This window comes from Rhinolophus sinicus, chromosome 14 (assembly GCF_057876585.1).
Source record: "Rhinolophus sinicus isolate RSI-liver-muscle chromosome 14, RSI-T2T, whole genome shotgun sequence".
NCBI classification, from domain to species: domain Eukaryota; kingdom Metazoa; phylum Chordata; class Mammalia; order Chiroptera; family Rhinolophidae; genus Rhinolophus; species Rhinolophus sinicus.
In genome coordinates, this window is record NC_142514.1 from 167,389,989 (window position 1) to 167,413,418 (window position 23,430).

At 46.0% G+C, this 23,430-nt stretch overlaps 1 protein-coding gene across 9 annotated transcripts in view; it reads left to right on the forward strand.

Moving 5' to 3' along the window:
• The window catches only part of PRR5L (proline rich 5 like), a 129,704-nt gene that overhangs the window by 91,457 nt on the left and 14,817 nt on the right, over positions 1-23,430 (forward strand). For all 9 annotated transcript variants that reach the window (XM_019738570.3, XM_074336218.2, XM_019738571.3 and 6 more), the window contains 3 exons: positions 4,898-4,946; positions 16,133-16,190; positions 20,631-20,722. In XM_019738570.3, coding sequence (XP_019594129.1) covers positions 4,898-4,946; positions 16,133-16,190; positions 20,631-20,722 — 199 coding nt within the window. The remainder of the gene's footprint in view (positions 1-4,897; positions 4,947-16,132; positions 16,191-20,630; positions 20,723-23,430) is intronic.

Genomic DNA, 23,430 nt, shown 5'->3' on the forward strand with positions numbered 1-23,430 from the left:
AGCTGGTGCATTGTCGTGATGCAAGAGCCATGAATTGTTGGCAAAAAGTTCAGGTTGTCTAACTTTTTCACGCAGCCTTTTCAGAACTTGCAAATAGTCAACTTGGTTAACTGTTTGTCCAGTTGGTACAAATTCATAATGAAGAATCCCTCTGATATCAAAAAAGGTTAGCAACATCATTGCAACAAGTTTGCGAACTTAATTGACAGATATCTATCTATCTATCTATCTATCTATCTATCTATCTATCTATCTATCTATCTATCTATCTATCTATCTATCTATCATCTATTTATCTTTGCTCCAATAAGTCATTGTTTTCTTGTTTGCCAGGAAGAAACCCGAGGACAGGGTGGAAAGAGTGGAAGGGAAGCTGTGGGATCCTCGCTCCTGGGTCTGGGAGGAACATTCGTCCTAGGTTGTGGGCATCAGGACTGTCATCTCTCCGCATCTCGGGAACCACAAATCACAGGCTCTTTAATTCTGTTGTTTTTCTCCTGCTTTTCTCTCCTTGTTCTCTACAAGCTAAACGCACAAACTTAGTAAAGGAGGTTGCAGGGTGACTTGTCCGTCTGTGAATGTAGGTCTGCACATCTCTAATGCCTGGATACTTTGACGCTCAATTTTTGCCTCCTGAGAGAGTGGCCCCCATGGGAAGAAATCGTTGTCCCAGCTGCTTCATCCTTTTCTCCTAGCATCTGGCACCATGTCTGACACATCGCAGGTTTTCGGGAAAGGGCTGTGATTCAGTGGATTAATTCACAGCGTCCCTGTTCTCTATCAGTGGCTCTTTCCCTTTTTTGGAGGGAAGCTGCTGCCGAGTTCCTGGAGGTGGTGCATCAAGACAGAGGGGTGGAAAATCCCTCTTTCTCTCAGTTTAGCTGAAACCAGGGTAGAGTTTTTCAGAAGTACCCTTCCCTTGTAAGCCAAGTGAAAGCAGAATAAACAGGAGGATAGAAATAGAAGATGGATTTTGCAATATGACTCAGCTGCCGTCTGCTCTCAGGTTGGCTGGGCCAGCTCTGCCCTCTTATCACCCTTTCTCTTTCTGAGTTAAATCCTTGGCTTACCAGCCTGAGGGGCTTTTGGGCTGGCAGGTTCTCAGGCCGGTGGGATTCTCTGATACCCCAGGACAGCCTGCTTCTGATATTGTGACCTTGTTGGGAATTCAATCCCACAATTTGTTCTCGCCTTCACGCCACCCGGGTAACCTTGGTGGTGGTTATTGTTTAATTAAAAAAATAATAATGGTTTTGAATAGGATTGTGTTCTTGAGGTACAAATATTTTAAATATGTAACGAGATATATAGTGAAAAATTACCCTTTCCTGTACCCCAGAAACCCAGTTCCTGTTCATCCCTCCAAAGTTAATGTAGCAATAGTTCATTGTCTAGTCTTCCAGAGCTTCTTTATGCCTATGTAAGGAGTAGTTATAGAAAAGCAGACTTTATAAAGGTCCATGGACTGAGGTCTGACACGGCGATATGGCATCGGCAGGCCAGCATCTCCTGACTTCAGGGAATAAAGTTTGCTAAGGTGTTTTGTTGCCCTCCCTAGTTTCCAGCAACAGCTTTAACCTTCTCCAACCTCTTACTCGGGGAGAGGGAGAGCAGGAGACAAAGCTCAGTGCATTTATGCATAATTTTAAAAAAATGCTTGTGTGTTGTGTGTGTTTAAAAATCTGGGTACTATATATTTCAGTCCCAAGGGGCTCCTGGGAACCAAAGCATGTAGCTATTACAGAACAGCAAGTGAGAGCAGATTTGACAGGTGAATTTGTTGGTATTGGGTTAATAAAAATGTGTGTTTCTCTTTTTCACAGAGTAGCATATTATACGTGCACACTATTCTGCGTCTTGCATTTTTCTTCATACTTCATGTAATTTAGATCTTTTCGTAGCATTACTTAGAGCACTTCTTCATTTCCTTTTGTTTTCTTTATTTTTCAATTACAGTTGACATTCAGTATTATTTTATATTAGTTTTAAATGTACAGCACAGTGATTAGACATTTATATAATTCCTTTTGTTTCTTCTAGTTGCATAGAATTCCACTGTCTGAATGAACCGTAATTTTTCTAGGAGCACTTTCACGGTGCACATTTATGTGGATTCCTGTATTTTGCCGCATGAAAACTCTGTGCAATTTCACTCCCAGTGACCTTGTCTAACTCATAATGTGCTCAGACAGAAATAAGGGACAGGGGACCTTACTGATTTGTCCCTTCAGGACAAGAAACTTAAATGATCAGATAGGGTCAACTCTGTTCAGATTATTTTATATGACTATACCCAGTGGAGAGGGTTTTGCACTCGGAACTTGGTGAAAGGACAAATGTATGACTCTTACCAAACCTGGTTAGAGTTCACAATCTCTGAAGTAGATGAAGCAGATTCCCACACCTGTGTCTGGACCCTCCCCAGTAAGGCTTCCAATGTGGTGGAAGCACCTCTGTGTTCTGATGGTTTATTCTTATCCATCACTGTCTCACCGCCCCTGGTATGGCTGCTTCTAGCTTCAGAGTCGTTTTTGCTATGCCCTTGTCTAGGCAGTTGCATCAAGTTCACTCATTAGTTTTTGCTCCTTATCAGCTGATTTCTACCTCAAGCTTTGTCTTCCTGTAATGCTCTGCAGGATTCTGACCTTGGCCGTGGCTTGCTGCAGCCCTGGCTGTACCAGAAGGGTGCCGTGCCTTTCCCTGCACTGTGGTCTGCAGCCTTTCCTCCCCCCCTGAGAGGTAGGGGAGGAGACCTCTTGGATGCCTCAGTTGGGCAGCACCATGATGCTCTTGTTAGAGTGCCTCTGTGAAGTGTCCCTGGGCAATAATCGTCTGCGTCATCCTGTCCAGTGCCCGTTAACGACTGTCACTTGTGTGGGTCCCTCCTCCACCTTGTTCCAGGAGAGTCTCCATAGTTCTTGGCCATGAAACCCTTCCTTACCACTGACCTCTTTCTCTTTCCATTTCCCTGATGCATTTGCATGAGCCCAGTGTGTTCCCAGCGTGGGTTCCTCGGGACGCCAATTCCACAGCATGTCATTTGGTCTCAGAACTGTGTGAGTCCCTCAGCACCATTAGTGCCCAGGATATGCTGGGGAAACTCTGCTCAAAGCAGCCCATTCATAGGACTGACTAGTTTTCCCACTTTTGATGACGCTTGGCTTCTTTACCTCTGCTGTGGAGACTTCCCGATGGCCATGAAGATTTTGTTGGGAGTTGTTTTTTCCTCCAGCATCAGAAGCAGCCTCCCTGCCTACTCCTGTTTCAAAGCCTCCATCTGGGGCTGCCCACTGGGCTTCTGTTTCTTTTCTGAGAGACACCTCTAACCTTGAAGAGCCGTGATGACCCACCTGCTGTTGGCCCGGTGACTGATGAAAGCTTCTGTCTCTGTCAGACCTGCCCACATCTGGGGGAACTCCTGTGTTGTGTTATGGGGTGGCCTTCCAGGAGCCTGCCATTAAATTGGATCTTAAAGTGCAGTATCTACCACAGACACATCTTTTGTCATTGGAAAAGGAAGGTATTTTCCTTGCTCAACACGTGTTTGCAGCTTTCCAGGGCTCTTTTCAGTATAGAAATTTAGATCACAGATGTCTCTTCTACTTCTGTCTCAATGCTGTTGTCTGTTCTGCACAGAAGGATATCTAGCGGTAACTTGTTATTTATCCTATAGCGACATGTGGGAATGTGCTTTTGGGGGAAGTTAATACCCAGCAGGTGTTGTCAGAAGCTCGCGTGTTTTGCTCCTTAATAACCATGGCTGGTGGGATGAGTACATGACATCATTTGAAGCCCAGAAGAGTGTACCCCCCTGGCAAGTCACGGGATCTGGGAGCCAATTATTCTTGTTTTTAGCTCTCTCATCTTGTTTGGGTCAAATGAAAGAAAGAACAGTAGAAATGGTCCTGTGATTTGTCATAAGGAGGAGGGCTGGTGTCAATATTCCTATTTTTAATTGTTTATTAGCACTTAAGACTCTTAAAACTTATCCTGTGAGTGTATCTACTGACATGCAATCTTTCCACACCCCTCCCCCCAAGCATAGACACTCCATGAGAGCAGAGACCTCCTCTGTCTGGTTCACATCTGCATGCCCTGTGCTAGAACAATCTCTAGCACATAAAGGGCACCTCAGTAACTGTTTGTTGCCTGAATTGGCAACAATTAACTCTCAATAAAGAAACTCTGTTCTCCCCATTGTCATCCCCTTTGAAGGACTACCTCAGTCCCTCAGGGGTGGGCGGTAAGACCACCCAAACCACAGCACCAAGCTGAGTGTCTCTGGTGCATTTGGAGGAAAGCCAGGATGGGGTGATGGGAAATGAATTTGCAGAAGGTCTGCGTTTGAATCTTAACTCTGCTCCTGACTTATTTAGGGGACATCTCTGAGCCTCAATTTCTTTATCTGCACCGGAGAGATAATATTTGCCCCTCACCCAACGCATACATACTTGACAATGTTTGGTTAAAGAATGTACAAAAAATGCATTTTAAACCATAAAGTCTACAAACGTCGAGGATTACAAAATGGTGGTCTTCCTCTTCCTTGCTTTTTTTTTTTTCCCTTTTCTTTGCCTCACATGAAGCCAGGTGCCCTGGCCTCCTCCCACCAACTCTGTGAGAATCAGGATCTCCGGTGGCTGCCCCCTTGAGATGGTTGCCTTTGTGGAGTGAACTAAGGCATGGATCCCCACTCTAGGACTTCCAGCGCCCCCATTCCCTGATAACATTGGTGGCAGGATATTACCAGGGCTGAGGAAAGTGCACTCTTCTGATTGTGAGGCCTGGCCTCGGTCCCTGTGTCATTGGTCAGCACGCCATCATCGTCATGCGTCCGTGAACTAGACGCCAGGAGCTGTACCATCAGGGCTGCTTGACGGTGTTTCTCTCTCCCCAGGCGGCTGCTGAAGAGTGAACTTGGATCGTTCATTACAGACTATTTCCAGGTAAGCTGTGTGGGTCCCAGCGTCGTCACTGTTGTGCATGTGGGGACAGGTACCTAAAGGGATGGCCGAGACTGTACACCTGGGCATTCCTGCTCCATCCAAAATGCTGTATACCGAGTTCCTTCTACATGCTGGGCACTGCACTGCAGTGGCTGCCGAAGAACAGAAGGCAAGTGTGGTCCCTGCTCTTACGGAGATTACGGTGTTGGCCAGGCTTTTGGTCTCAGGACCCCTCTATGCTCTGAAAAATTATATCTTAGTTGGACTATCTCTATCTGTCTTCACCATATTAGAAATTAAACCCGAGAAACTTTACCCTATGTCTTCATTCATGTAAATAATAAACCTGTTACATGTTAGCATAAACAACACTTTTTATGAAAAATAACTTTCGGAATGAAAAAGTAGAAAGAGTGGCATTGTTTTACATGTTTGCAAATCTCTGCACTGTCTGGCTTCTTACAAGATAGACAGGCCCTCCTATCTGCTTCCCATTCACTCTATTTGTGATATTACATGTCATGTTGATTCTGGAAAACTCCACAGAACACTCAACGGAGGATGCAAGGTAAATAATGGTCTGGTGTTATTAAGGAAATAGTTTTGACCACGTGGAAAAAGTCTCAGAGGGTCCCCCAGGGGACCCCAACCCACACTTTGAAAACAGGTTCTTTAGTGACATTCCCTCCAACCCCTATGCATGGTGTCTGATTGGGTTAATTATATGTGCCCTTTAGCCAAGTTATGTCTTGTCCATAAGCCTCATGGTCTGTTCTATTAACAATAGGATTACGTCAGATGATCTTTCATTCCTTCTGCCTAAGCATTGTTGTTATGGGGCAAATGAGTGAGTTCAAGTTTCCAGATTCAATTAGAAGAGAATTTCTAATCCATTGACACAGCTGGCTTCCCGACTCTACCCAAGGGCACATGGAGGGAAGGTGTGGGGAGATGTTGTGTGACACCTGACTAAAGTCGGGGTGCCCACTTTTCACTGACTAGCTGAGTGGTCTTGGGCAAGCTGCTTCGCTGCTTTGTGCCTCAGTTACCCCATCTGTAAAAGGGGAATAAAAATATGACCTACCTTATCGGTCAGTGTATGGTTTCCATGAGATAACACATGTAAAGTACTCAGTTCATTGTGTGTGTGTGTGTGTGTGTGTGTGTGTGTGTGGCGGGCAGCATAGGGTAGTGGTAAAGGGCATGGGCATTAGAGTCAGGCTACCAGGGTCCACACCCACCATAGCTACCTACGAGGTGTGTGACCTTGAGCAAGTTGCTTTACCTCTCTGTGTTTTAGTCTCTTGGTTGGTAAAAACGGGTCATAAGACCTAACCTTATAGGGTTGTTGTGAGGACTGAGTCAATTAGTATTTGTAAAGTGCTTAGAACAGTGACTAGCACAAAGTAAGGCAGTGGTAAGTGTTCGTTAAATTTACCTATATGCATATTTGTTATTCTAATGTGTAATCTACCTCTCTTAATGGGAAAGTAACATAAAAATACGTGGTTTCACGTTGGTGATATTATTCTGTATCCAAGGAGAACATACTCTTAAGACAGTTAAAAGAGATTTTAAAACAACACAGGCATCCTTTTATGTATTTATTTTTCTTCCCACGATTCAGGAAGCTCACACTTTTATGTGCACTTGAAAAGAATGACGAATGTCAGTCGTTTAACACACACACACACACACACACACACACACACAGCCACTCTAAATGTGGACAGAGCAAGACCCTACAGAAGCCTGGAATTCAGTTGGGTCAGATATCTCAGCTGCTTGAAAGAAAGCTCCTGTCCAGGGAGAGATGAACATAAAGATTAAGAAAGAGATAATTAGTCACAAATGTGAATCGTTTGAGTTGCCCTTGACTCAAAGGTCAGTCCTGTCCTCACTCCCTTCTCTTGCTGCCTCTAATGATTGATTTTTAAACTCAGCTACAGAGAAGTGGTTTTCCAATCAGTCTTGGAAGAAGCCTGCTGGCCCAGCTGCCGTCCCCGTTGACATTTAAAATAGACAGGGTTTGGTATGGTTTCAATCAGGTTGTAACCATAGCAGTCTTTTGGCGTTGGGGGCTACCCTTCAGACGGTTGGGGAAGGGCGTTTGGGTGGGGACTTGTTTATCTTCGAGGCCCTGTGGTTCTTGGGGGCGGTTAATACTGCTTGCAAAGTATGCCAGACACTTAACAACTAATAACTGCACGGTCATTTTCTATTGAGAGCTTAATCAGAGAAAACTGCTTGGTGAAGATTCAGTCTCTGGGGGTGTGTACTGGGACCTACTTTTCACAGTTTTGAATCTGGGTTTTTCCTTAGCTTAAGGTGGTAGACTGCAGAGAAGGCTACCCTAAGGCACTGTTTATTTAAATGTAGGTTTTAAGTCCCTTGTTGATGCAGAGTTTTTTTGCTGTTGTTTTTTTAATGTGTTTGGTTCTCTAGTCTTTAGAAAGTACCTGGTACAATAAATGCCCCATAAACCTTCTTGGGGAAGAGCGAGAGGTTGTCCGCCAAACATATGTGGGAAATTTTGGGTGGTCCATGCATGCAGTGGCATTCAAGGACATTAGCCCTTGTGATTAGAAAATGTTCCCTTTCCTTATTTTCCTTTAGTGCTTCTGCTTGTGCCAGGGAGAGTTTCGGTTTGTGCCACTGTCTTTCACACTTTTGTAAGACTGGATGGTTTCCCTTGTTTAAGGAAGAGAGAGCAGGCCTCAAACTTAGCATCTTCAGCCAGGTACACTGTCTAATTAGGATTTTGTTAATACCATTTTGTTTGCGTTGAGTCGACCGTTGAGTTGCATTTATGGCAAATGATATTTCCTTTTGCAATGTTAACATTCCAAAAAAGTGGATTGACCTGAGACAATAGCATGCAAAGAATAATAGTGTAGGTGGCCCCGGCTGAGGCCAAATTGTGAAGGTGGCTTAAGAGAGACTCAGGCTTGGAAAGCCCCATACTAGGTAGGCACTGCTTGAAAATGGGCTGGTTCCAAAGCCGTGCAAAGAAGCACTGTCCGTACGAGTCGGGAAATCCGGGGTGGGGGCAGGCTAACAGAGGCCAGGCCTCATGTTCAACTAGCAGATGGAGTTTCAAGAAGGAAAGCCAGATGGGTTCCAAAAAGTACACTCCTCCAGTAAGGAGGAGGGAGGAAGGTCTGGGGACAAGTGAGGAACAGAACTCAGGGGTGGACAGGTAAGACCCCCCAAGCCGTGGATGTGATTGTTGGGGAAGGTCTCGTTGTGGACAAGGCTCAGATGGTCACCTCCCGACCATCTGCAGTCAGCAGGGAAGTCTGTCTCCTCCCAGAACCCCAGCCCGTTATCACCCACCACTTGTAAAGCCATCTCTGTGTCTCTGCTTTTGAAGGTGAAGATGTTCATTGTGCAGCTTTACAGAACAACTCACAGAAAGAATATCTTCAGTGAAGCATAATGAATACACCCCGAGGTGAGGGCAGGGGGAAAGCAGGTGGAAAAATAGTGCTTATCTCGTGTCTGCACACAGGGGAAGCCAGGCCTTTTGATCTGCAGAAGCACAGAGAGATTTCCATTAGACACTAGCCAGAAAAATCTTTGACATTTCCAGTATTGATTTTTCTTTTCCCTCTGTCTGTTTTGAATTGTGCCCGGAAGGAAAATTGGGGTTTCTAAGAGAAACTCTATATCCCAGCAACAGCTCTGAGGGATAATTGGTTCCTTATAACTTTGGGAACTGATGATCTGAACTGCTCTGCATTTTTTCTGTCGCCTAATTGGGTACCTTGGTGGCTTAGGGCATGGCCGTGGGAGGGGTTGCACTTTCTGTCCTGCGTCTGCTGGCTGCATTGTGTTTGTTAAAAGCTTTGCCCCGAGTTCAGAAAGTTAAATTCCATTTGGTTGGAGCTAGTTTTGCTTAATACAGAAACTCAGTCTATAGTCAATGACTCTGAACAAAATAGTACTTAGGAAAAGGGAAAATAAATCACCCCAATTGCCAGTAGGTCAGGGATGGCCTGGTAGTGGTAGATATAAATATTTCCACTTGCTGCTCATATCTGCGAGCGTCCCGGAGGCCAAGATCCCCTTAGCTCATCATTATCAGAGGAGATTCATTATGCTTGTGGCACATGGCGGAAAGCCAAAGGAGGAGACCCATAGAGGTGTCCGGGTCACCATGGAGTTTGAAATCGAAGACAGTGCAGAGGTATAGATGCATCCACACGGGTAATGCAATAATAATATACAGTGCAGGGTTGACCGGAGACTAAATGGATGGTCAAGGCCCAGAATAAATATATTTTGTAGGGACAAAGATGGGACTTGTAGGAAGCCACAGAAAGTTGAGTAGAGAAATGTAAAGAGTGGGGGTGGGGTGTGGGGGGGTGTTGTGTTTTGTGATTTCCAAACCCAAATTAAATCGGGGAGAAAAGTTTCAGCTCTTTTTTTGATCCATCTGGGAAGGCTTCTAAAATGAGTGGAATTCCCAAAATGGAAAAAGAGCTAATCAATCTGTATGTATTCTGCTTTCAAGGTAAAATTGGGGCCAGTAATACAAAGAGGCTGTGAACAAAGGGAGCTGGGCCCCAGTGAGAAGATAAGGAAGGGGAGAGGGTGATATCTTTAGATGAGAAGGTCATTAGAGGTTGCATTTGGATTTGGCTAGTACTTGTAAGAAAGGCTTTGTGGAGTTGGTAAACATTGGGGTGGTCTGGAAGCTTTCCTTGACTGCTGTGAGGGGAGAGGCTGGGGAGCACTAGTCTGAGGGCTGCGGGATAGACCCCTGGATGTCTCAGGCTGTGGGGCTGTCTGCCCACCAGCTGTTACCTTTCAGCAGCTCTGCCATACTTAATATCCCTGGCTATTACTTGAATTTTATGCAATTATTTGAATATTTTTATTGTGCTCTTCTCAGATTTTATGAAGATAAATGGAAAAAATGAATCTTGACATTGATAACCATAGGGCTTAATATAATTGAGATAAAGATGAAAGTCAATAGCCATGCTGAAATGGCAAATCTTTAGCCTCATTGGACATAGATTATTGCACATTCAATTGTTAAGGAAGGAATCTGTAGGTACAAAATGCTGAAAATGCATCGCCTGAAGATGAGCTCCAAAGATGAGGTGAATTAGGGATTTTACAATCCTTCTTAGCTTTATGGGAACAGAATGCCGTCTTATACCCTGTAAGCGTCTTGTTCCACCTGAGTACGTGTTTTCAGGAACCCATTATGTATGAAATTGGGTGACTTCCTATAGACTAGGCAAGGCATCTGGGAGCCAGGTTTAGGGCGCCTGAGGCGGGAGGAGGATGGAACGTAGGGTAGATGCTTGACACTTAGTGTTCAAATAAGTGGAAACATTCAGCAATTCAGTGGCTATGAGAAGTAGATTGAGTTGGAAGGGCTGAGAAATAGTTGTTAGACATAGAAAGCAACAGGACAGCTTTCTCTGAGGTTGTTTAAGAGTCACAAGGCAGGCAAAAATAATGACAATAGTAACAATGAACGCTTTCAAGCATTTACACGTATGTGCCAGGCATTGTTCTCAGCAGGTGGTTCTCAAAGTGTGGTCCCCAGAGGATGGGCATCTTCAGCGTCACCTGGGAACGTGCTGGAAAAGCAAACTCTTAGGCCCCACCTCAGACTATCTGGATCAGACGCGGTCTGGTTAGGGTCTAACAGGCTGGGTTTTAGCAAGTTCTCTATGATTTTGATGCACACTCAAGTCCGAGACTTGCTCCAAGCATTTTTCTTGTGCTAAGTCATTATTCCTCCTGACAGCCCATGGGGAAGATTTTCTTAATACCGTTATTTTTTTTTCAGATATTGCAACTGAAGCTTGGAGGCGAGAGGTTATCCAAGATCATATAGTTAGTAAAAGGTAGAGCAAAGATGAAACCCAGGCCATCTGGCCACAGAGGAAAAAACTTGCATTCTACTTTAAATGTTAAAAATGCCCTTTAATATATTCCCTGAAGCCCTAGAGAAGAGAGATTTCAGTGTTTTTTATTTTTATCTTTGTGTGTGTGTGTGTGTGGGGGGGGGGGAGTGACTGGAGAGTCCAGCAAAAGAGACATGGACTATTTTCCTGCTTCCTTGTAAAACAACATTTTAAAAAAGCCCACATTCACCTTTTAATCACCACTGAAATGGTGTTAAATGAAGAATTAGCATTTGTACCAATTTTCTAATCTTCATTCTCCATCTGGGGATTTCTCTCTGGTCTCATTACACCCACCCACCCACACACCTCAGGACTGGTTTATTAGGGACTCTCTGGGCTTGGGGGTGAGTTGTGTTTATAAGACTTTTTGTTGCTTATCTAGGAAGGCATCCAAGTTCGCAGGAAATGCAGACATCCTTAGAGAGGATGGCTGTACTTTCAAAGTCACAGAGGGAAAAAAAAAGAAAACAAAAATGGAGGTGGCCTGTGATTTCCCTCACTGGCTTGGTGCCAACCACAGGAACTTTTGTAGACGTTGATTTGCCTGGAAACAAATGCCTGGAGTGGAATTGGTGGTTAATACTAGTTCTCGGTAGATAGAGTGACATGCTGTTAGACCCCCTGGGGAAGGAAAAAATGTCTCCTTTGGGAATAGAATCCACCTAGGAGCCAGGGATTGGCCTTGCTGGACCTTGACTGTGGACAGTGGAGAGGAAGGCCCTGGAAAAGTAAAGTACTTTTGGAGAGGCAGACGTTGGAAAGCTGGTAGCTGGACTGGGCAGCAGCAATGACCCAGCTGGATGGAACCCAGTTAGTTACATGGCTGGAGATTGCCAAGCCAACTGTCCCCAGTATCTGTGAACCTGAAATGGATCTCGTCTACTCTTCCCTGTGGGCAAGGACCTAAGAAACCTCTCTAGTGGACAGGGCAGGAGAGCGTGGTGACTAAAAGCACCAGCCCTTCTGCCAGGCAGGTCTGGATTCCAGTTGTTGCTAGAACACGTACGGCTGTGTGACCACAGGATGTTATTTAACTCCTCTGAGCCTCAGTTTTCTTAGTAGTAGTCTAGGTGTAATCCTGGTACCTACTTCAAAAGGTTGATGTGGTTAGTAGATGAGATGGCATATGCGAAGTGCTTGGTACATAGTGAGCAGTCAACAAATGATTGCTGTTCATACCTTAGTATTTTTTATTATTATTACTGCTGAAGTAAACCAGAGGAATATCCTGAGGAACAAACATAGGCTTTGGATTCAGGCCGACCTGGGTTCAAATTCTGCTCTCACATCTGCTAGTTGCTTCTCTGATCCTCAGTTTCCTCATCTGTAAAAAGGGGATAGGATTGTAGCAAAGGTAAAGTGCGATAATGTGTGAACAGTGTGTAATACAGTGGCTGACAAAGAGGAAAACCAATAAATAAGTCTGTCATCCTTCCTATTATAATTACCAACGTCACTGCTAAAGCATTAGAAGTGACAGGAGGCTTAGCAGCCTTAGCATTTACAGGATGCCTGCTGCGGGGAAAGCTCTTCCTTTTGGGAAGATGGGGGTAGCATCACTCTCCCTGCCCCCTAGCCTTGTTTCCCTGAGTCCCTGTGGCTGGGTTGGGGAGGTGCCTGCTTGATGAGCGATGCCTGCTGTTGACAAGCCCCACGCTACAACCTCCGCTCTCTCTGCTGCCCCCCCACCCCCCGCCTCCTCCTGCCCACCCTCTGTGGTTACCCAGGATGAGCTGGGTCTTTCCAACCCACTGAAGAGTGGGTGGTTTTGGATGCCTTCCCCCAGACATCCTTGTTTTTTGCATTCTTCCTAGCTGAACCTCGTTTTTCTGTTGGCAGCCCATTTTTCAATGTCTTAGAAAAAATAGATATGTCAGCTGTTTTTCATTTCTAAGCTCCTCTGCTACTTCATTAAAGGGCTGTGTATTCCATGTCTCAGTTCATTTATGGGGTAGGGGAGGATGCATTAAGTAACAATGGGCCCAGTTTCAAGTCCCAAATCATTTCCTAGGTGGCTGCTACTTAATGTAACCAACCGCTTTTTGGCTCGAAGCCCTGGGGCTGGGGTGGTGCCATCGGGCAGGGAGTGCGACAAGAGAAAAGTCAGTTGTTCTCCAGCTCCGTTACCAAACAGCTCCATCGCCACTGCCCCGCAACAGACAAGTACCCAGCACCTTCCGGAGTCAGGCATTTGTCAGGGGCTGGGAATACTGTGACGTGAGGTCTGGGGAGAGCAGATGCTTAGAAAGACAGACAGTGCAAGATAGCTGCCTGAGTCAGGGCTGGTTGTCTTTCTTTTTTTCTTTTTCTCAGCAGCCCTAAGCCCCTTGGATGTCCCAGTTGGTGAGTCCTTAGCTGAAGTGACCACCAGACAGCCTTCATAATTTGCAGGGCCCAGTGTAGAATGAAGACGTGGCCCCCTTCCCATGGGCCTGGTGCCACAACCACCACACTCGGGGTACGTAGATCGAGTGGTTGAGAGGTCCTTGCTGAGTGACCAGCACGTGCGCCACGGCGCTCGCAGTCCAGGGTGGGGATGCTACACCATGCCTTCCCCCAAGATGCTCAGGGCGCATGCCCAACCCCGACCCTCCGCACACCAGTGCCTGTCACCACCTCGGGTAGGATGACAGCAGTGGTGGGCAGAGTGAGGGAGACCCCATTGAGACAATGCACCAAGTGCCTGAAAACCTGTCCGGAGAGGCAGTGGAGGCAGGTCCACCAGGGAGCTGAGGCCCCAAGCCTCCGCTGCGTGCTCCATTGCCCCATCAGACTTCGCTTACAAAACACAAAGCCAAAGGTAATATTAAGAAGTGAAGATGGCAACTGCAGGACATTAAGCCCCAATGTGAGGCCCTTAGGATTGCAGGACCTTTGGGGGCTTAGGGAGCCAGTGACTCCTCTCCTAGGAGAGATTATAGGCTCAGTTTGAGACCATATAGGGAAGGAGGCGGGAACCAGGCCAGTCAGCTAAGAGAGACTCTGCAGGTTCACGTCACCGTCACCGGTGTGAGCAAGAAGGGGCACAGCTCCATTGGGTGGGCGGGGCTGTGGGCTGACCCAAAACATCCTTTTCTAATAGCATGTGTTCCATCAATAGATGGAGACCCTACTTCTAGCCACAGCTTATTTAACTGTAAAATAAGAACAAAATCTACAAACTCCCAGGAGTCTAAGAATTTTCAAGATGCTTTAACTCCTTAGAAAAATGAGTCCACCCAAATATCATCAAATTGTGTGTGACTATTTGATTTTTGACCACAGGCCTGGGGAGAGGGGAGAAGACCTAGATGATCTTTAAAGTCCCTTTTAAACCCCAAGTTTTGTTACTCTTATTTCAGGCCAAGCTACAGAATTTCCATGCTGTGTATCGTGAGAATTTTAAAAAGAATGTTTTCCTTTCCATTTCTCCATAATACACAAATATCTTCTTTTCCTTGAAACATTTTCCCCCCCAAATGTCTCCTTGAAGGGGGAACTAGAAAGGAGGAGGAAGGAGAACCTAGGCCATTTAAAAAAGTTTGTCCTTTAAGATACATACAAAGTGATTTTTATCAAATGAAGAAAATGTCAACAGATTTAGAAACTCACGGTCTTGATTTTGATAGTCTAAATTTGGTGCTGTGGTGTTTGCTTGCTTTCTGACCCAGAAGCTGCTGGAATTCATTTGTTTGGCTGGAAGGTAGAGAACACAGTTAGGGTTTCACCTTAATTATTTGTCCATTCCATAATTCTTTGTAAAGAAATTGATTTTATTTTCTCTAACAGAGTTAATGTAAGCCTGTAAGATGTTACTCCTACTTTGATTTGGGGTTCCATCTGCCATCTTGAAACTAAATGGTGACCCAGTTTTAAAATTCAGTCATATCTTGTGAATTTTTGTAGGACCTATGAAATTTTGTTTATATGTATTAGCCACGGAAATGTAACAGTACCTTGGATAAAATATTTTAGTGTTTTTGATGTAGGTCCATTCGTTGCAGGCTCAACCTCCCACTCCTTTTATGAAGATAGTTGGACCAAGCGAGTGACTGTTATCACTACCCACTACCATTGGTTACTGAGGACATAAAATACTGCGTGTGTGAGGTTATAATGATAAGTTCTTTTAAGAACTTTATGGTATTGCTGGTATGATGAGGAACTGAAGAGTCAGGGAAACTAAGTCCAAGATCACACAGCTAGAATGTGGCTGAGCTGAGACTTGAACCCCCTGTCTGATACCCACTTCTTTCCACTCTACCATGCCTGCTCTGCTGTGGTCGTCACTGTGTAACAGGGTTTCATAAAGGAGAACACTAAGAAATATATTAGGATTTTTTTTGTAGGCTACATATCTCCTTGAGACCCCCCCACCCCATAAACACAGGTCTTTGATGCTCTAATCACGTGAGGTGAGTGGAGAGGAAGCAGCTCACGCTTGCTCTCTGAGATTCTGTGACTTGCAGAAAGTCTGCTCCGTGTCTTAATGGGACCAGCTGTGGTCTTTCAAGGGAAGAAGAGGGTCTGGGAGGGAAGACTTGCTGGAAGGCAAGAAAGCAGAGTGGAAAGAGCATGGTTTCTGGAGCCAGGAAGACCTGCTCTGTCTTCTGTGGGCAAGTTTCTTCACTGAACATCACTAAAGTAAGAGGTAATGGCACCAACCGGAAAGGATTATTGAGAGGGTTGGAATTAAATGAGATGAAGGATATAACCCTCTGACATACACAGAACGCTTAACAATTGTTAGTTGCAATTGCAAAAGGACTTAATCTTACTCTCTTTCCACAATTTTCCCATGCCCAGCCCCATGGACGGACATATACTCACTGCTGCTTAAGATTTTGCATGAAGTCTCTTATATGCCAGTGTGAGAAACCCTAAGTTTATCTTTATAAAAAAGATCTCTTATTTCTGTATAATTTCCCATCGCCCCAATGCTCCCTTTTCTGAGCATAGATTAAGGGCTTGAAGGGCAGTGGGTGTCAGTGTCCATCCATAGAACTCAGCCAAGCTTGTGGCATGCCTCTTCCGGGGATGGAGGGATGTGAATGGAGGTTGGGTTTGGCTCTTGTCTCATTCCTTTGCTATGGGATGTCTCACTGTCTTCTCCTGAAGCCTGGGCCTTCCGAGAGGACAAAAGTCTTCTTAAACTTGGAGGCACGATGAGCATAGAAGTGCCCAGAATTCTGTACCCGCACCCACTGGAAGTGGAAGAGGGTTGTCATGCTATGAAGTCGTCCAACGCTTGTGTTCTTTGTTTTCTTTTGGCAGAACCAGCTTCTTGCAAAAGGACTGTTGTTTGTGGAGGAGAAGATTAAGCTGTGTGAAGGCAAGTACAAGGCTGCTCTCACAGAACGGGGTCCCTGTGACTCAGCCTTTGATGTTTGGACAGCTGAAGTGCTTCTGTCCAAAAGTGGCAGGCTCCAAGTGAGTGATTCAGCCCGTCCGTTTCTTCTCCAGCTAGGCGGCAGCATTTCGATTTGAGTCAGCCCCTCATGGCAGTGCCAGTTAGAACTGGGTTTTGAGACATGAAATGGAATGGGGGTGGTCTCTTTGGAAACCTTTTTAAGGGTTTTTTTTTCACAGGATGTGAGCTGGTGGTCTCCTTTGAAGGGACAAATTATACTGCAGATCCTGCCTTGCTACTCCCTCCGGTCTGATGGCCTCTGTCACATGTCTTGTGGTCATACATGACAGGAGGGCTATCCATTTGGGAGACACTAGACTAAGGCAGACACCCACGTAAGGGGGTGTGATTTGATAGGCAAAGGGAAGTTTCCTGGCTTTCGAGCCCATCCAACAGGCTAGAAGGTACTGAACGGAGATGGGAGACGGGACCAAAGACAAGAATCCACCAACCTCATGACTCCACCAGGGGCTACTGTCAGCTCCCCGCCATGTGGGTCCTGGTCTTAGCTGCCACCTCCTTCTTGGGTGACTTGGAAAGTTTCTAGTTTCTCTGAGTCTTGGTTTTTATCATCTTTAAAAATGATAAAATGGGGGTAGGGGTTGTAGGGAGGATAAAGTGCATAATTGGCATAGCACGATACCCAGCACATAGTAGGTAGGCAAAATGATTCTTTTTTGTGTGGAAAACTCCAGCCTAGAGACCTCTATCTGTAGGTCAAACTTACGTCTAGACTGAGACTTATATCAGGCATTAGACCATTCCTTTTTTTTCTTCCCGTTCCCTAAGAAAGAGACTGGTGTTTAGTGAAATGTCTCCTAGACAGACAAAGCCAGAAGAAAAATGAGAAAACAACACTGGAAAGTTCAGTGTGTGGCACATAGTAAGTGCTCGCCAAACCTTTGGAAAAACAGAGGTTAGAAATTAACCTCTGTCTGTTTGAGAGTTGACTGAACATGTAGCCTTATTTCCTTCGAATACGTGTGTGCTAAGACTTTTCAACCCACTAACCCAAGGCCTTATTTGTAAGTGACTAGCTTTGATGACAATTTAGTGGTCCTTTTGCATTTTGGAGGCAGGCTGGTACACACATGTAGAACATGGAGGCCTAGGACGGGGAGGAAAAAGAAACGTGGTCTCCTGGCCACATTATTTGTAAGTCATTTGGGGAGTTACTACATGTTCCTGGAAATGTAGGGGGGAATGAAAAACAACAAAAAACCAGCTTTATGAAAAAGATAACTGAGCAAAACCAGAGATTCAAGTGCCCTTAAAAAAGAAAGTTGAACGTCTCTCACCCAAGTGACACTTAACACAGATATATTCAGAGTGAAAACTCAGAAATGGAGCTAGATGGGTAAACAGAGGTCGTCTGAGGTTCTGTGCTTCTGCCCAAAGTGCAGCTGGAGAGCACAGGGCCGGGTATGCTCTCTGGGTCTCTCTTCTTCTGGGGCCTGGGTGTTCGGGCCCTTTCTGCACGTGGGGCATGTGGGGACCCTTGACGAGTCCTTTGCGTCTTCAGCCAGAATATCACTAGTTTATTTTATGTGGTATAACTCCAAGAGAGATTTTGTTTGGATAAAAGGATTCTCTCACTATGAAATATAGTTTGGAAACAACTGATATGAACCATCCTATCGCTGAACACACTTTACTTTATTGACCTATTTGCTTATATATGTATGCCCCGCCTTATGGCTGCAGAAAATGCAGAGACAGCTCCTGTCCACATATTGCTCTTGTGTGGGATGTGCCATGTGACTCTCAGTCACCTTGTCTAGAGCTTTTAAAGAAGTTTCTCTTCTCTATTTCTACATACCTCTGGTGATCTAAACTCTCACGGCACATTAGAGGACAGTTTTATAAGACAGTCATCTAGAACCTTCCATCCAAACCCCCTTCATCTTTGCTGGGAGCTAAGTCCTTGACTGGTGGTCTGTTTCTGGAGGTGAAGTCACTTCCTTCCTTTAACTCTTTCTTCCCCGGGGCTACCCTGGTGTCTGTCTGATGTTCTTCTCTGAACACGTTCCAAAACCTCCATTACTCCCTGAAGTTTGCAACCAGCAATTAGACCCAGGTTTCCAGGAGCGGCGCCTTCCTACTGCCGGGTCGAAGGATTACCTCATGTGCCAATGACCTTTCTACCTTCACGGTGAAGGGGAGTCAGCAGGTACCAGCACCGACCTGCAGGGTTCTCCTTGCCTCCCTTCAGGCCCAAAGGGCGGCTGCTTGTCTTTATAATGGAAGGCATGAGATAAGGACCATCAATAAAGGAGCGGGAATAGCCTTTTCTCCTTTGAGTACATTTTCCAGGTGTTGGGGTTCACCTTGGTTTTAGGTACCAGGAGGACCTAACATTTCAGGTGGTCCTTTTGACTTCCCCGATACCTCCCTGCAGTGAACTAGCATAGCCTGCGTTTGAAAAGAGGATGGTGACTGATGCAGTCACACACTTATCTCCTACATGTCAGGTACTTGCTAGGTTCTGGGGACACAGTGCTGAACAAAACCGTCATAGGATTAACAGGCCCTTGTGGAACTCATCACCTGGTAGTGGAGTCAGGTAGTAATCAAGTCATCACCAAATAGAAAACTGCAAACAGGACAATTAAGTAGTAAGAATACCACCCATAGTAAGGGGATTTGACCAATGGGGAGACTTTCCTGCGAAAGTGATGCTGGCGCTGAAACTAGAAAGATAAACACATGTAGGTTAGGCAAAGAGAGGAGGGAAATAATAGTCTGGGCCAAGGGAGGGGCACAAGCGAAGGCTGAGAGGCCTGCCTGAGCCTGGTGAGTGTGAGGGACGGAGGTAAAATCCACATAGTGAGGCCCGAAGGTATGAGGGGTCCACAGAAGAGGATGAAGACGCAGAAGGAAACAGGGTCTCCCCGGCCAGGTTACCCACATTACCGAGGTTTGTTTTTTTTATCTAAACAAAGGCGCGTGTTGGAGCTAACCATTAAGTCCTGTTCTGCCGTGTCCCATATTTGGGTGAAATGGTACCCTCCTTCCACTCACCAGCCCTACCATCTGCAAAAACCTATACACTTAATACTTGCCATTCATTCACTCAAAGATTTCTAAACATGCATTTATCAGTGTGTCTGGCACCCTGCTAAAGCACTACAAATACAACAGTGAACAGGACGGACAGAGCCCCTGTACTCACTCCCATCCTAGCGAAGACAGAGAAGTGAAATAAGCGATTCCAACAGAGCATCATGCGCGCTTTGTGAGGGAAAGCAGAAGGCGCTGCGGGTTTGCACTTTGCCCCAGTGTATTTCACGCTGACCTTTCAACGTCTGCGTGTCTTTGGCCCTGCTAGCTGCTTGCTAGTCATGCGCTTGCTCTGTTCTCTTTCCCAGCCACTGCTTTTATCGTCCATTAAACTAATAGACGGAAAACGCGAAATGAATCTTTCTGTATCTGTTCAGTGGAACTGGCAGTGTTTTGCCAAGCCCGTCTCTCGGTGTCTAATCTTGACTGACCCAGTTTCTCTGCCTCAGATGAGCAGAGACAGTGCCTGATCAGCTCTGTTATCTAGGTCATTAAACAGCAACCACCGTGCAGGCCCCTCTCTGCCTTTCCTACAGGTGCAAAGTTCCTCAGACAGCCTTCCGGTGGGGTCAGGTAACCCGTGTACATCTAGGGGTGGCCCTCGGCCATGGCTCAGGCTTCCTGACCCTAGGGGTGAGAGTTTCAGGAGGCGGGGCCTGTGTGCTGCAGGTGACCACTTGACAGAATGCTGTCCTCCTGGTTACTGTAAAGCAGTGGGTGGAGGGGACACTTTTCAGGCCCTCTTTCCACCTCCCTCAACTGACAGCTCAACTCCAGAATAAAAAGCCAGTGTCTTGGTGATTAAAAACAAACAAACCAATATGTAATGGTGCACGTAGTGATCGTCCCGAATGATGCTGGTGAAGAGCGTGGGTTCCGGAATCCCAGCTCTGCCTTCTAGCTCTGTGACTTTGAGCCAGATACGTGACTTCTCTGAGGCTATAGAGTGGGGTAATAGAGTCTGCTCATGAGATGTCCCACAGATAAGTAGCACAGTGACTGCTAATGTTGTAACCACTCTTGTGATGACGGCAGTTATGATGTAGTTTTCAAAATTCAACTCCCTTTTCTGGATTGAGGGATAGCGGGCATATGTGCGTAATTTCAGCTCAGTGTTCCCATCCCATTCCATGTTTACTATAGTAACGCCTTACAGAGCAAACGTAGGTAATGAGCTTTCTTCCCCTGTGCCCCCTCCCTGCCACGCTCCACTGGACATGGAACTGACTTCTGTCCTCTCCTGCGAGTAATGACACGTTCTTTTCTCTCTTTCTCCCCTCCCATCTTCTCGCCCTCATGTAGGTGAAAATCGCATTGAGGTTCTGGCTGAAGTCTGGGACCACTTCTTCACTGAGACTCTCCCCACCCTGCAGGCAATATTTTATCCAGTTCAGGTCAGTCTCACGGATCGGCCTTCTGCCGGCCTCAGCGATCTGTGTTATTCCGTAGCCTTTGTCCCCGGGGCCTCCTGGTGAATGGGGGAGAACCAGGAGTCCAGGCTCCTGAGCCGGCTAAGGACCTCATAGGTCTTTGGAAGCCTCTCTGGTTCTATATTTAGCATCTAACCTCAATCAAAGAAGAGGTCCCTCATATGTAGCAAGGTGTAGGCCCTTGTCACACTCTTGGTTTGGAGCTTGTCTGTATATTGTTGGAGTGGTTTGCTGCTGCTTACTTTTCAGAATTAGAGAATATGGGGGAAGAAGACCTTTTCCGTGCCCTTCCCCCCCCTTCCTTTGAAGCACACCTTTTACATAAGTTTCCTATTGCTCTAAGACTGTGGGAAAGGAGTCATGTTCCTTGCCTTCTGTAAGGGATTCCTGAAGATGGGGCAGGGAAAAGAACACTGGACTCAGAATCCACAGCTGGGTTTGGGCAAACTGTTTCATTTCACTTCTCTGAGCGTAGCTCCATTTCATCACCTGCAAAATGAGGAATGAAGACTGAAAGATGAGTGGCGTCTCTTCCGCATTCTAATTCTGTGACCTACGTCACACACAAGTGTGACCACTTGTGTTGATTTCCTCCTACCCTCCTGCAGGACTGGTCAGTGCCAGGCCAGAATGGACTCCCCCGGGCAAGTTAACCAGGAGACCTTCCTCTCCAAAATACATGCCTCTGTCATACACCTGTGCTGCCCTATGCTCACTGTCCTCCTCTTCTGTGTGGGGTTAAGGTATCTAATCAGGTTTTGGTAAAGTGCAGGCATGAGGTGCAATAGCAACCCTTAGCAATGACACACATTACCTTGTACAGAGGTGCTTTGTTTGCTCTGAATGGTGTTTTAAAGGAATTCGGAATTCTTTTAAATATATGTCAAAGGTTTAAATTTCCCACATCACGCCTGCCCCTAACAATTCCAGCAGAAACCTCTGGCCTGCACTTTTTGTCCCATCCTCAGCTCCGCCCTGCACCCCCCTGTGAGAGGGTTTATAGCATGTTTGTGGACAGTTCAGCCCCCATGCCCACAAGCTTCTCCCTTCCCTGCAATCGTCACTCCTCGACCAGCAGTGGGTCTTAAGAAGACAGTCCTGGAGGTCGCGTTGCCAGATTTAGCAAATGAAAATACAGGATGCTGAGTTAAATTTGGATTTCAGATAAACATGAATAATGCAATATTTGGAACATGTACTTAAAAAAACTATTCAAATTTGACTGGATATCTTGTGTTTTATTTGGCAACCCTACTAGAGGGGGTGTGCAGTCCTGGGTCTCTCTTAGGACCATGTGGGCATGGGATTCCCCAGGTGTGGGTACGTAGATGGGTTTAGAACGGGTGGTGTGGGATCTGCATGGGCGTAGCTTCAGGACAGTCATTGGAGGGCCCAGAGGGGCCCCCTTTAGGCTCTGATCCAGGCAGGAGCCCAGTTGGTACAGATCTGACGATGGTACCACCCTGCTTCCCTTGAAACATTGTAAAATCTGCCCATGTCCACCCCCCCCCCCCCCAATTTCCCAAGGATGCTGCTGCTGCTAGTTCCGACACTCCACTTTGAGAATCCCTGACTTAGGGGTTCTCACTACTAGTAGTGACAGCCCCTGAGGTGCCTGTTAGTCTGGCTTGATCCTTCCCACAACTCCCTGTGTGTGTGTAAGTGTCTCTATGAGACCTACTTCCTCATTGGATGAATGCATTTTAGAGCGTCTACTTTGTCCAAGGGTGTGGAAATTTGCCTTTATTTTTCTACCTTGTAAAATGAAAAGGCTCCTGGAGATGAAGTGAGGGCACAGATACCTAGGATAGAAGTCATCAGGGCCAAGAGCTGGGACCCGGTACAAAAAATAGAAACTGCAGGACCTTGGACTAGTGGGAGGGCGGAGGAACCACTGCCATTGGAAATGACCAAGTGGGAGGGGGGAACGGCAACCCAGAAGGGTGACTGAACTGAGCCGTAAGGTGTGGGGGGATTGTGTGTGTCTGTTGGGACTGGAGGGTGGGGGGGTCGCAGAGATGGCCAAACCACTCTAGGCCGTGTTTATAGGAAATGCAGAACTTCCTTAAACCTTAGAGTCTTAAGGATGGGAACCTAGGTCCTATTTGGTAGGGCATACCCTAATGCTATCCTTATCTCTACCAAGAGCAACCAATGTTTGGTGCGTACAAAGGAGAGCTGGGAAATGGGACCCCCCCCCCCCACCCCTTTCTGTTTTGGGAGACTTTGGGAGCTCTAAAATCAACTATTCCAGCTTTGCAATCCAGCTGTACCTTGGGTAAATTACTGTCATTCTGGGATTTAGGGTTGTTCCCCTGTGAAGTAGGTTTTATAGTAGTGCTTCTCTCAAAGGGAAGTTGTGGGGATTAAGTGTGTTATTTACATCAAGAAAGTTTAGAATCATACCTAGCACATAGAGCTTAATATGTGTCAGCATTTACGATTAGTAGTTATTTTTTTCTTTCTCTGTCCCCACCCTACGTGATTGAACAAGTCCCTTTTACTTTCCCAGTTATTTTTCTTCCTAAGTTTCTGCATTTATGTGTGAGTCTAACAGGTCCTATGTTTTCTTCCTTTGCCTGGCATGTGACAGGTGCTCAAACACTTAATGAATGAAGTTGAGGAAGCAGCCTTGAATGTGGGGCGGTGGCGGGGACCTTTCCTCTTGTTTC